We start from the raw sequence: 14377 nt of genomic DNA on the forward strand, positions 1-14377 counted from the left end.
AAGTCCTCATAGGTTTCAGTTGAAGAATTAAAAGCATACCTGTTTTTTATAGAACAGTTGGGCTTTAAGAGTGCTGAAACTATGACTGCATCATGTCCTATTATTTATTTAAGATTTTGAAAGACTATAAGGAGATTCAAATCCTATACCCACTTGTAAGAGTCAGTCTTGGTGAACTCAATAGGGATGACTTCTGTGTAGGCATGTATAGAGCATGTATACACAGCAAAGGGAGAAGATTAAATTCAAGAATTTCTCCTCCAAATCTGAACCCACTTACCTGGGAGTAAATCCTACTGAACTCAGTAGGATTACTGCAGAGTAGGGAGAGTAGTCAAGAAGATGGTTTTTGCACATGCTGTAGAGGGAACAGAGGGGCAAATTACCTTCAACCTGGGAAGGTAACCCATCTCAGAGAAGGAAAACTCTGATCCTAAACCTCTGCTGCCTTGCGGGAGTAAACCCTACACAAATCCAGAGTGGAGTCCCTAAGACGGTTGGATGGTGCCTTGTAACTCTCCTTCTGGCAACTCCTGCAGCCAAGCTGGTGCCAAACATATTGCTCTACTTTCCTTTGGACCATCATCAGTGAGGCCAAGAGGGGTGTTGTTGTCTGGGCAGCCCAGGACCTCCATGCACACTGCCCAGGCTTGCACCCAGGGAAGGTCACTTTGGTGCTGCTAACACAGCGCTCTCTCAAGACAGACAGATGTGAACAAGAAAAGACAACGTAGAGCAGGCATGGCCAAACTTGGCCCTCCAGCTGTTTTGGGACTACAATTCCCATCATCCCTGGCCACTGGTCCTGTTACCAGTAAATATTTTTTAAAAAACAAACAAATACGTAAACCTGTGAAAAGCAGCACTTGAAACACCTAAACACACAAATGCACAAACCCTCCCCAGAATGTGCAACATTCATCCACAGAAGACCTTGCCACAACAGCCAGTTAGTGGCCAAAAGTGGGCTGTGTAGACAAAAGTCTTTGTCTGCTAGCAGAAGGAAAGCAGAAAGGAGGAGGCCAGGAGGAAAAGACATGGGGTGCATATACACCATTGCCGCCACCCCCAAGAAAAAGCTTTTAGAAACACACACCAGAGCCCAGAGCCCCAACCAGTCATGGCAATAGCTGACGAGTCACCTGGGGCTCAGTGTCTTCTGTTGATGATTGTCTCAAAGATAAGCAATCCTGATGGTCACATCTTGTGATTGCGCGTTACTGTGTTTCGTTTCTCCCTTGGGAACTATGCGGGGTGGGGTGGGGGGCTGGCCATGGGAAAGTTTTGAGGGGGTTGGCTGGGAGTTAAAAACAGCAAATTGGCTGATTTGAGTTAATGAACAGAAGCAAGTTAGAAAGTGTGAATTCCGCCCTCAGCAGCTGTTAATGGGAGGATTTAAATGATGTGGACAGGAAAGGGACACAGAAATATTCCGGGGCAGTGCCCTGGTAATCGTAATTGGCCAGTCTTCATGGGTTAATGGCCTAGAACACCACTAATTACTTGAGGTTGCTGCTTTGCTGCAGCACAAAACTCATCTGTGATGGCATTCTCTGCAAACAATGTATTACAGTTTGGTGTATGTAGTGCTTCCGGTCTACCACAAAAACATGTATTCTAGAACTGGACCTGGATCATTGAGGAGGCTCTGTATTTACTGGTGCCAAAATGCAGTGTCTTTAGCATCAGTGATTATCAGATTATCCCAGTACATTTCCGAGCACAATTCAAAGTGTTGGTGCTGACCTTTAAAGCTCTAAATGGCCTTGGTCCAGTATACCTGAAGGAGCATCTCCACCCCCATCGTTCAGCCCAGACACTGAGGTCCAGCTCCGAGGGCCTTCTGGCAGTTCCCTCCCTGTGAGAAGTGAAAAGTGACATTACAGGAAACCAGGCAGAGGGCCTTCTCGGTGGTGGCACCTGCCCTGAAGACATCTGAAGATAGGGAAGTTTTTAATGTCTGATGTTTTATCGTGTTTTTAATATTCTGCTGGGAGCCACCCAGAGTAATTCGGGAAACCCAGCCAGATGAGCAGGGTATAAATATATTATTATTATTATTATTATTATTATTAGTAGTAGTAGTAGTAGTAGTAGTAGTATTTGATTGGAGTTAAGTTTTTTTTTTAGGTGGGGAATCATACAAATTATGCAGAGTCATGCAAGTTCACTAGCAAGGTTAAGGCATATATGAGGAAAACATGCAGCCATCTTAATTAAAATCTTTCTCTGTCTTTGTTTTTAAGTGTACAAGACCAAGCTGGTTCTAATAGAAGATGAAGGCGATTATAGCAACTATGTCATGGAAGTTCTGGAAATCATTAAATCAGGTAAGAATTTGCACCCTGAAGGGAAACTGGCCGTGGATCCAAAAGTAGCAACATTTACTTCAAATAAGTATTGATTAAAAGTCTCACTTTAAGTCTCTAGGCCATTGATTTTCAGTCATTCCAACAGGCAACTCTGGGTCTCATCAGAAGCTTCCATGAAAGATGCCATGCCCAGCAATAGGAACAAAGGAAACTTCTATTAGCAAATGAGACCATTGGCCTATCTAGTTCAATATCATCTACACTGACTGGCAGCAGCTCTGCAGGGTTTCAGGTGTGGGGGGTGTCTCTCCCAGATCTACCTAGATTGGACTAGGTATCTTCTGCATTCAAAGCAAGTGCTCTACCATTGAACTCTGCCCATTTCCCCATCACTGCTAGTCTTTTCTTCCCACCAGAGGTTGTTCCAGAATGTATGTGTTCTGCATCAGGCAAATCACGAGGAAAGAGTTTTTGGTAGCTAGAAACTCTGAAAACCACGGGCCTAACTTACTAAAAACGATTATTTATATTAAATGAATACCACACTTTTTTCTGATATGAGTAATGCTCACCTTGATTCACCTAAGAGCAAATGTTGATAGAAATGTGTTTCTGTTTATGTCTCTTACTGGATGAAAGGCTGAGGGTGCAAATAGGTCCAGTCCAGAAAATAAGCCTAGCTTCGATCAGACCATTGGCATTGCCAATAACACTGGTCCTTTTTAAAAAAGATTTACTAGATTTACTCTTCTCTGCTGTTCCATAATTTTTTTAATTTTTTTTTTAAACACTTTGCTCTACAAGTGACAGATTAGAGAACAGATTAATTATCCTTTATTGTTCTGATGCTTTTGTTTTTTTCATTTGGTGAAATGACAATAAATTTTAGGAACAAAATTGGAGGTGCTTAGGTTGGGAAAAGGTACATTGCTTATGCATGTTACATTAGTTGCAAAAACACACCCCCTTTTTTCTTCCTTAAAAAATGAAAAGATATGTTGGTATGTTTACTTCTGTTCCCTTCTTTGAAGTTCTTAGCATTAAGAAAACGTGGTGAGCTATTAACTGAAATGTGTTTTATATACAACATTTACTGTAACCAACGTAACGCCACTTGTTCAATTTAAAGACTGTCATATATTTTCTTCCTGATAACATAATAAAGGATCAAGGGAGAAATTCTGTGCCTGAGAAAATAGTATAAAGCAAGCTAATATAAGTTAAGCTGAAGTAAAGTTACACCAGAACCAAATTCTGTTCAGCAGGGAAGTTGTTGAAGTTGCTCTGCCTAAGCCCAGCACAGGGAAAACAAGCCTTTAAAATAGTATTCTGCTCCAGATTGCCAGGTCACGTGGCTGAGCTGAACAGACTTGAGATCCAGCCTCTCTGCTCCCACCTTTGGCACACCTCCAGAACTTCTTGGACTTACACATGTGTCAGCTTAGTCAACTTTAGCTCAGCTGACCAAGCCCCTCTTGAACCAACAATAGCAAGTTATGCCAGCATATCTTTGGCTGAGTCAGGGTCAGGGACTTCATGCTGATTGAGATCCACTGCATGATCAGTTGCTCATTCCAGTGGATCTTGCCCCCAAAGCCAGATATGTGAGAACCTGAAGGATAGTGGCTTGCATATTGTTTCTGACTAATCATGAACCCAAAATTAAAAGGACATATGGGAGGCCCCTTAGACAAGCCACTCCCTGAGCCTTGATCCTTTGCATATGAGAATAGTACTGTTACTGACCTACCTATTAAGAGTGTCTCCACCCCCATCAATAAGCCCAGACACTGAAGTCCACCTTTGAGGGTCTTCTGGCGGTTCCCTCACAGGGAACCAGGCAGAGGTCCTTCTCGGCGCTAGCACCCTCTCTGTGGAACACACCCCGCCCCCATCAGATGTCAAGGAGATTAAGAACTACACAACTTTTAGAAGACATCTGAAGTTTTTAACTTCATTGGGAAGTTTTTAACGTTTGACGTTTTATTATGTTTTTATATTCTGCTGGAAGCCGTCCAGAGTGGCTGGAGAAACCTAGCCAGATGGGCGGGGTATAAATATTAAATAAAATTATTATTATTATTATGCAGATTTGATGCATTCATCTTTAAATGTGCATTGGATCCAATTTCTGCTCATAGACCTGATTCAAATATTTCTCCATGTTCTGTCTGGTTCCTTCAGGGAGCGATGCAAATCCACAACTCAAGCCCCGCAAGTTTATCAGCCACAAGAGATGCAAGGACTCTCTGAATCTGGCAGTGAACAAGGAATATCTGATCTGGGGTCTCAGCACTGACATGTGGCATACCAAAACTGAGTATGTATTTAATTTCATTTATTCATTATATGCATAGCCTGCTTCTCCACCATCAGGTACACAGAGTGCCTAAGAACTGAAGATTCAGTAACAGTTAAACTGCAACTTTTAAAAACAGCAATCAGCCAATGAAACAAGCAAGAAAAAAGAAGAAGAAATGGGGGGGGGGCACTTCCATAGATCACAACTTTGTGATCACAACTGACATTTTCTTGGTACTTAGATGGGATTGTTAAAGTCACCTTAACCATGCTGCTGCTAAGAACCCTTTATATATACAGTACCAGGCTTGGATTCACACCCTCATCATGGTTGCTTCCATGCCGTCTCGCTAGATATCTGGAAATACAGAAAGCTTTCACCCATGTGCTCCTGCATTACAGTGCCTATATGAAACTCAGGTGCTGTGTCTTCTCCCAGGGGCCTCAGGTCCCATATCCCTATCTCCTAGTAAGGATGTGGGTGGCGCTGTGGTCTAAACCACTGAGCCTCTTGGGCTTGCTGATCAGAAGGTCGGTGATTCGAATCCCCATGATGGAGTGAGCTCCCATTGCTCTGTCCCAACTCCTGCCAACCTAGTAGTTCAAAAGCACGCCAGTGCAAGTAGATAAATAGGTATCACTGCAGCAGGAAGGTAAGGGGAGTTTCCATGCGCTCTGGTTTTCGTCACGGAGTCCCATTGCAGCAGAAGTGGTTTAGTCATGCTGGCCACATGACCTGGAAAGCTGTCTGTGGACAAACGCCGGCTCCCTTGGCCTGAAAGCGGAGATAGGCGTTGCACCCCATAGTCGAATTCGACTGGACTTAACCATCCGGGCGTCCTTTACCTTTACCTTTTACCTTATCCCTATCTCCTACATTATTATTTACACCTTTGCTCCCGCAGAAAAAGCATGAAGTGTGAATTGCAAATAGTTGTTCCTACCTTAACATTACATACCAGTATGTTTCCGAGCACAATTCAAAGTTTTGGTGCTGACCTTTAAAGCCCTAAATGGCCTTGGTTCAGTATACCTGAAGGAGCGTCTCCACCCCCATTGTTCTGCCTGGACACTGAGGTCCAGCACCGAGAGCCTTCTGGTGATTCCCTCGTTGCGAGAAGCCAAGTTGCAGGGAACCGGGAAGAGGGCCTTCTCGGTAGTGGCGCCCGCCCTCTCAGATGTCAAAGAGAAAAACAGCTACCAGACTTTTAGAAGACATCTGAAGGCAGCCCTGTTTAGGGAGGCTTTTAATGTTGAATAGATTATTTCATTTCATTTTTCTGTTGGAAGCCGCCCAGAGTGGCTGGGGAAACCCAGCCAGATGGGTGGGGTATAAATAATAAATAATAATATATTATTATTATTATTATTATTATTATTATTATTATTATTATTATTATTATATACCAGGTAGACTTGATCGACTGTTGCAGGTTTCTCTGTAAGAACATGCACCTCTCACTTCACATATTTGCTTTGGGATGCACCAGTGTAGCACCACTGCATCTGCAAAATTCAGGTGTAAAGCTCTTTGTATTCTAAAATTTCCTCTCTCAACCTGCATCTTCTTGGAGACTGTTCCTGGGTTTCAGCCCTCTAATGGAAATGGAAATGTTTATTGGTTGGAAGCTACAGTTGCCTTAGTTGGAACAAACCTGAAATTTGGTCCCCTTGACTTACAAGGCCCATCTTGGCTATGATTCCATTAGAGGGGCCTTTTTTCCTTTTGTGTTGTACCTTTGTAAGATTGCAAGAGGTGTTAAGGCCATTGAGCATGCCTGCTGACAGGACTGGCCCATCCATGAGGCAGACTGAGGCAGCCGCTTCAGACAGCAGTGAGGAGAAGCAGCTGCGGCAGCTTCTGGGTTCCAGTGAGATCTTGTGAGAGCCCCGCAAGATCATGTCGAGAGACCCTTGCTTACTGGAGTCTCGGGAAGGTCGTGGAAGGCCTCTGGAGGCCTTCTTGTAATCTTGTGGGGCTCTTGTGAGATCTTCCTGGAAGCTGTAGCTGCATGACCCAGGTAAGCGAGTCTTCAGGGGTGGTCAGTGCCTTCCTATTTCGCCACCTCTGCCTGCTGATCTGCGATGTCTCTAGATTCACCTGCAGCACTTGGGCCAGCCGGTTTGCCTGTGTAGCAAAGATTCATAGCTTTCCTTTTCCCCTTTCCAGGGTCAACTACCTCATTAGCAAGGACACCTGGATCGAGAGGTGGCCAAATGAGGACGAATGCCAGGATGAAGAATTCCAGGACTTGTGCAATGACTTCACTGAGTTTTCCAACTCACTGATCATTTTGGGCTGCCAGGTCTAATGGCAGAGGCATCAGCGGCAGCAAATGATTCCCATGAGATGGGTTTGAGTCAGGATTTCAAAGACACCTTCCCTCCTGAAGTTCTGCTTCCTATTCTTTTTGCTCTCCAAGTTCCTCTTCAAATTGTTTATATTGAAAATAAAGAACCGATTTCTTACTGTTGGGTCAGGTTAATTATTTTCATACAACCTCAGGTTGTTAAGGCTGTTCTTGCGGTATTTGTTTCTATAGTACCATCAGTGCGAGTGACCCTCGCAGTCTAAGAGCAGTCTAAAATTTAGCACAGGGGAGTCAGTCCATCTATCAGTCAAACGTTATTTGCTAAAACCCATAGGTAATCAAAAATGAAAACAATCAAACTGAGAGATATGTTTTAACAATACAAATATACAGGATACGTCCATAAGTGTGACATAAAGATACTGACTCCAGATGCATATCTGGCAATCAAATGGTCCAAAACAGGGCACAAAGGAAAGAATATATAGCATGGTTTCAGTATCCTTAGGCTTGGTTACAGCTTATTACTACTTAAAAGGACCAGTGAATGGTCTGGAAGCACCATTGATATTCTTGTTTGCATATTTGCGGCTTAGGGGTGAGAGGCACATATACAGTATATAGGGAGGGCATTGCAAGCTGTTGCACTAGTCCCTGATTTGTTGGAGAGGGGAAAGGAAGAGAGGCCCTCCTTTTGCAGGGGGGGACAGACTTCAATTCTCTTTTTCATATGAGATTCAATCCCATGCTGGCAAATTAGGTTGCCCAGTTAAAGCTGATATGGAGTTCTTGCGCATCTAGCCTGTTTCTTGAAATATCAGACTTCTTGCAATAAGGGTTATGGAGAACTGCACTGGAAGAGTGGGAGAGCCCTTGCTTGACACAATTTCATGTAATCTCCCTGTACCACAAATCATCATATGATCAACAAACGAGGCACCTGGAAGCAGCGGCGGAGCTTCATGCTTCACCACCGGGGGCGGAGAGCAGGCACGCTGCCCCCAGGGACGTGGTACGTGTTCTGGGGGTGGGGTGGGGCGGGGCGGGCGTTTGGGGGGCGGGCATCCGCGATGGCACCCCTGGGATCACGCTGCCCGGGGCACCCCGCCGCCACTGCCCCTATCTTCCTACGCCTGTGCCTGGAAGTGACAAGTCCTATTCCTCATCATCTGGATGTTTCAAAACCTCATCCCTTTATCTTTGGACTACAGTCTGAAAAACTACAGCATCTGCCAAAGGGACCTCCAAGAGGTTCGCAGCAAACAAACAACGTTTTCTTAAAATGGAAATGCTTGATTTGGAGCTTACGGGCTTAGTCCTCTCGGCTTGCAACACCTCATCCAATTTGTAAGGAAAGGGCAAGTCATCCTCCAGAGTCCTGGCCTTCTGAAAGAGAGACAGCCACTGATCCTGAAGGCTGAGGTTTGGTGTTGTTCTCTCCTTCCCACTTTTCCACTTGAAAACTTTTGAGAGGGTTATCCAACCCCCTTCCAGATTCAATCCGTGTTCAAGCAAAACCTTAAACGCATTCAGAACTAAAAAGTACTATCAGCTGCTAAGTAAACCACAAAATTCAGGCAGATACCCACCTTTCCTCCCTACAGAGAAGGAAATTATTACGATAAGTACCAATGTTCATTTCTTCTGCAGGGAGGAAAGGGATCCTCTGTGGGATACACTGCAGAAGTTTCCAGAGCAGGCAGGAGCCACTGTGGGTTGTATCTCGGCAGTGTTCCCTACCTGTTGAAGTTGGTTCACCAAGTGTTTTCTTTTATTTCCCCTGCCAGCAAATGGTTAACAAACAGCAGCTTATGATTGGCCGGGGTTCCAGGAGGGGGAGTTGAAAAGGAGAGGGTTGGGAGAATAGGTTGAAAGAGAGGAGAGAAAGTTGGTTCTGGGTAGAAACATCCACTCTGAGGGAAATATTACAAGCTAGAGAAAGAAGTCTCTGAGCTTAGTGTGAAGGGCAGTGTGTGGTGTCCTGTAAGAGCAATTAGGCCAGGAATTAGCTGGGAGGAGGATGCTGAGCCAGGAGAAGTAGAAGCTGTCAAGACAGGGGCGTTGCTAGCCGCTTTGGCACCCGGGGCGTCAAAGCAGTGACGCCCCTCGCTGGCACGCCCCTCGCTTCCATCCAGGGAGAGCGTGCATTGGCTGAGCAAGCCCTGCAGCGCCTAGCGAGGTTTTCGCCGGGCGGCTGCCAGAACCAACTTCCTCCCTCGGCCGACACGCACTCTTCCTTCCTGCTGTTATGCGCACTCTCCCTGGACGGAGTCGAGGGGCGTCACAAGCATCGACTCGCTGGCCCGCCCCTCAACTCCACCCAGGGAGAGCGCGCAGCAGCAGGAAGGAGAGCGCGCGTCGGCCGAAGGAGCAAGCCGGTCCTAGCAGCCGCCCAATGAAAACCTCGCTAGGCACTGCAGGGGCTTGCGGTGTGCACTCTCCCTGGACAGAGGCGAGGGGCGGGCCAGCGAGGGGCGTCACACCACCCACAAGCGTGACGCCACCTTGCGTGTGTTTTGGGGTGGGGCGTGTGTTTTGGGGTGGGGTAGGCAGCATACCTGCCAAGTTGCTGTCAGAGAAATAAGGGACCGGGCCGGAAATAGCAGACCGGAAGTAGCGCTGCCGCCATTTTGGAACTGGGCGGAGCGCCAGAAGTCGCACTGCAGCCATTTTGGAACTGGGCAGAGCAGCATCAAAAGTCACTTCTGAGCATGCTCTGCCCAGTTCCAAAATGGCCGCCACGCCAGAATAAACCGGGGAAAAACAAAAATTCCATTTTTTCAGCTAGGAACAGCTGGAAAAATGGGGATTTCCCGGGGAAAACGGAAGACTTGGTGCCCCTGGGATCGCGCCGGCCTGCCCCCATTGCCCCATCTTCCTACGCCCCTGTGTCAAGAGACAGCTTAAGACTGGACATGGGGGCAACCAATACCTTGTCAACCAGTGAGGCATTGCCCATTGCTCTGATTGACCCACTTAATTTTAACTTTTGGGCAGGTAGTCCCACCCTGCGGCCCAGCCGGCCAAACTTGTGTGTTGCTGGGAATGGTGGCCAGAGGTGAGGGGCCGCAACCACTGCCCACCCAGGAAAGGGGTAAGCAGTCCTATGCAGCAGTGTCACACCCTCAGAGGGAACTGGTGAGCAGCACACCCTCCACTGTTGGCGTTAGCTCTCAAGAGGGCACAGCCGCCTCTCCCTTTTGCCAGATTCAGTTCTTTGGCCTAAGGACTTCCTGGGAAGTGCGCCTCCATAGCCGTGCTTTAGCCAAGGCTTCCACCTGTCACTGTAAAGACAAACTTATACTGGTTCTTCTGCCAGCATTTAGGCAGCAGTTGAGTAATAAATGGAGTGTATGCTTTAAAGTTTATTTGTTTTTACTTCTTCTTTTTTTGGACAGGTCGTCCTTCTGGAATGGCTTTGAAGGTGTTTATAAACATCAACACATAAGAATAAGCTTTTTTCACTCTTCCTCTCTAAATAACAGGGGAGGGGGAAGCTGTCTGGAAGATCCCTGAGGGTGTTGGGCCCTCTTACCCACACCCACACCCTGGCTTCACATGTAATTCCGTTCCAAAAAGCCCCCACATTGTGGCTACCAGTATGAATCAAGTCTCACCCACCAGACCTCAAGACCAGCCGAAAGAAACAGTTGATCAGCGGAGATATTTGAGCAAATACTAATTATAAAATGGAAAATTTCCCTCCAGGAAACTGCAATCAATAGCTCTCCCCACCTTCTGGAACTTAACATGCTCTGTGCACTACCACCTAACAGTGAATGTCTATGTCCGCAGCCAGAATTTTAATTGCAACGTATTGGAAAAATGAAATGACACCTACAAAATCAGAATGGCAAGTAAAACTGTTAGAATATCTGCAAATGGCAAAAATGACAGGGAGGGTAAGAGGGTATTCAATGCAAAAAGTAAATCAAGAATGGATTATATTCAAGGAATATCTGAAAAATTACTGTGACAGCCAAAACCTGGAAGATCTTGAATGAGTCTTGCAATGTATAGATAATATATGTAAATTTAATGCTTCTATTTACCATAATTTTTCTTTTTCTTTTTTTCTTTTTCCAAAAGACTTAAGAAAATAATATAATAATATGATACTGTGTAAAATATAACAAGTGTGATTCAGGGTTGTTGTTTTTAGAACAATCAGAAGTTTATTTTAGGTCTTTTAAAAATTTTTTATTTTTTTGCTGTATGAACGGGATACAAATTGTAATATAGTATATAGTATATTGCTGAAAATTTTGTGAAATATGTTTAATAAAGATTATATTTTTAAAAAACACAGTGAATGTTTATGTTCTTTCAGTCCTTTGGGGGCTGTAATATAATACATATCAATGTATTATATTATGTGGGATGGTAACCCACAGGTCCAAATTTATTTGCTGTGCTGACCCATCACTCTATTGCAGCATGAATTATGAAGCTTATGGGCTTTAGTAGCTGTCCATTTCATGCATTTTTAACTGCAAGCTTGCCTACTTTGTAACTGGGACTGTCCCTGGAAAACAGGGACACTTGAAGGGTCTGCTTCTGCCCATTGATTGTTAACATCACACGTGGAGTCCCTTCAATCTTTGGAGCGTGACTATGTTCTGATTCTCTCTCTCTCTTTTAACCAACCTAATAAGAGCTCCCTGGACCAGACCAAATGTCATCTACTCCACCTCTGAGACTTGAAGTAATACACAGCCATTGTGGCTAGTGGACCATTGATTGTCAGGAATGAGCCAGCTCCAAGAGAAGGTTTGCAGCCAACGACAGAAAGCAGCCAGGAACAGAGAGGCTTAGATGTTAGTCAGACAGGGGAGAGCCAGCACCTGCAGCCTTCTGCTCCTCCTGACCTCGATGCACAAGCTAATAAGGCTGGGAGCAGGCTAGAACACAGCCAAAGCTGGCAGGAATCACAAACATGAGCGAACGGACAGAGACAGCCTCTCAGAACACAAAGAGGTAGGAGCTGATCCAGTAAGTCCACACAGTCGGCGAATGGGAGGGCTGTTAGTCAGGAAGCAAAACAAGAGACGTATGGTGCGAACGTTCAATGTATTCTGTAGACACAGGAAGGAATCTTCAGAAGGGTCATCTTGAGTAATGATGCCAAAGGCTTTGTTAGAGCTGTCTGGAGCTATCTGTTTGTTTTTGCAATAAATCCTCCTTTTTAATTACCTACGCTTACTGTGTTATCAAGCTGGGAATCTGGACTCCTGACATTGATCCTCCATGAATATATCGAACCCCCTTTAAAGCCATGCCATGGACTACACCTGGTGGAAGCAAATTCCATAGTTCAATCATGTGCTCCTGTCTGAAGAAGTACAGTCATACCTTGGTTTAAGTATGCTTCGGTTTGAGTACTTTAAGTACTCCGCGGACCTGTCTGTAATGGATTAATCCACTTTCCATTACTTTCAATGGGAAAGCTCGCTTCAGGTTAAGTACGCTTCAGGTTAAGTACGGACTTCCAGAATCAATTACACTCATACTTGGGGTTAAGTACGCTTCAGGTTGAGTACTCCGTGGACCCGTCTGGAATGAATTAATCCACTTTCCATTACTTTCAATGGGAAAGTTCGCTTCAGGTTAAGTACGCTTCAGTTTAAGTACTCCACGGACCATCTGAAACGGATTGATCCACTTTCCATTACTTTCTATGGGAAAGTTCGCTTCAGGTTAAGTACGCTTCAGGTTAAGTACAGACTTCCAGAGCCAATTGTGTACTTAAACCGAGGTACCACTGTACTTTCTTCCAACCTTAAACTTCATTGGGTTACCCCTGGTTCTTGCTTCATGAGTGAGGGAGAACAACTTCTCCCTATTCACTTTCTCCATGCTATGGCCCCTCTTTGAGCTTATCCACACTTAACTTCCCTCTGCTCTTTCCAGGCACAGTCTGGTCTGCAACTTAAAGCTCCATGTCTGGGAGCCCCCTCCCTTTTTTTTGTTTTTTTGTTTCTGCCACCAACCTTTATTTCTGCCCTCACATTGCAGAGGGTGACCAAGTGAGGCAAAAAACAACAACCCTCATACCCCTCTTTCCTGGTTTCCAGGTTTTAGAACATGGGGGGCCTCCACAGATACAAGAGACGCTCTGTTTCTCTCATACCACCAGTTGTGGGCAACAAAATGAAGATTTGGAGGGGAGCAGACCTAGCCTGTTTACCCTTGCTGGCTCCATTCAAGTGATTTCAATATCTGAAGAGGATTCTAGACACCATAGCTGCCAAGTTATCCCTTTTTTTAAGGGATTTTCCCTTATGCTGAATAGGCTTCCTCGCGAGAAAAGGGAAAACTTGGCAGCTATGCTAGACACACATCAATACAGTTGGTTCCCCTCGCCTGTCTAATCGTAACCATGAAAGGAATACCAATCACATTGATATCGCTCAGGACTTCCCACATATTGGGAAGATGTAAATGCAGCACTGTGCACTATAACAAGACTTAAACAATGGTTTGCTGTTCTAGAATTTCTGGAGGGTGGAGTGGCTCTCTTGAAAGTGAGGGAAGTTCCTCTCATGGTAGAGAATAAGAAAGCCGATGAGAGAGGATGCAGGGAATGTGCATGCCATGGTTTGTTTAAAAAAGGGCCCAAATTATGCTTTCAAAATGTCTTGACGCCCCTCTTCTCCATCCACCCTTTTCTATCCCTCTCAGAGTTATTCTGGCCAGATTTCTCATTCTTTTCCTTTAAACAAACAAGCAAGTGAGCGAAAATGCTTTTTCCCTCAAGCACAATTTTCTGTTCTTCTGAACCAGTGTTTCAGTTTGGTTTGGTTTTAAAAAAAAATAATAATAAAATGCAGAAGTCTGGAAAGGGAGACAAGGGTATATCCCATACCGTCCACAGAAGCACACAAAAAGGACAGAGGGAATCCCCCACACCCGTACAGAGTCTTTCAATCTGAAGCCAAAACCAGATTATTAGTTTTGTAAGATAACCTGATGTTCCTCTTCCATGAGAGACCATAAGGAGAGACAGGGAAGTTGGGTGCACAGAAACCAAAATCACAGTTGGCAGATACCCCAGATGCCCCCCCAAAGTGTTTCCGGGGCAAAAGGAGTATTTGAAAAATGAGCGATTTTTGTTCCCTAAAATGGCTGATAGGAACCCCACCTTTCACTTACCTGCAAGTCAAAAATGTTTCTCTGTCCATGGTCATGAACTCAGTTTTTACTGACGGCTGGCAGTATGAACAGGTAAAGCTCCTGACTGGGGGAAGAATGGGAGCCAGCCTTCCTGAACCCTTCCCCTTCCCCCTCCATGGCAAGATGTGTGGGTGCTCAAACAGAAAGTTGTGTACACCCACTCAGGAAAGGACCAGGAGGGGCGTGGCTTCCCTCGAGGAAGTCCCAGCCCACCAAAGCAAGCGTAGAAACCTAGTGTGTAGAGGCCAGTTGGGTAAGATTGTGGTTTCCTCTCCAGGG

The 14377-nt window shown here is 45.2% G+C and overlaps 1 protein-coding gene across 1 annotated transcript in view; it reads left to right on the forward strand.

The window, feature by feature from the left end:
• LOC118097504 (venom factor) overlaps window positions 1-7083 on the forward strand; it is a 70835-nt gene extending 63752 nt beyond the window's left edge. Inside the window, exons 38-40 of the mRNA XM_060269008.1 lie at window positions 2247-2330; window positions 4497-4632; window positions 6784-7083. Of these exons, the coding sequence (XP_060124991.1) occupies window positions 2247-2330; window positions 4497-4632; window positions 6784-6925 (362 nt within the window). The 3' untranslated portion in view covers window positions 6926-7083. The remainder of the gene's footprint in view (window positions 1-2246; window positions 2331-4496; window positions 4633-6783) is intronic.
• The last annotated feature ends 7294 nt before the right edge of the window (window positions 7084-14377 follow it).

This window comes from Zootoca vivipara, chromosome 16, assembly GCF_963506605.1.
Source record: "Zootoca vivipara chromosome 16, rZooViv1.1, whole genome shotgun sequence".
Lineage (NCBI taxonomy): Eukaryota > Metazoa > Chordata > Lepidosauria > Squamata > Lacertidae > Zootoca > Zootoca vivipara.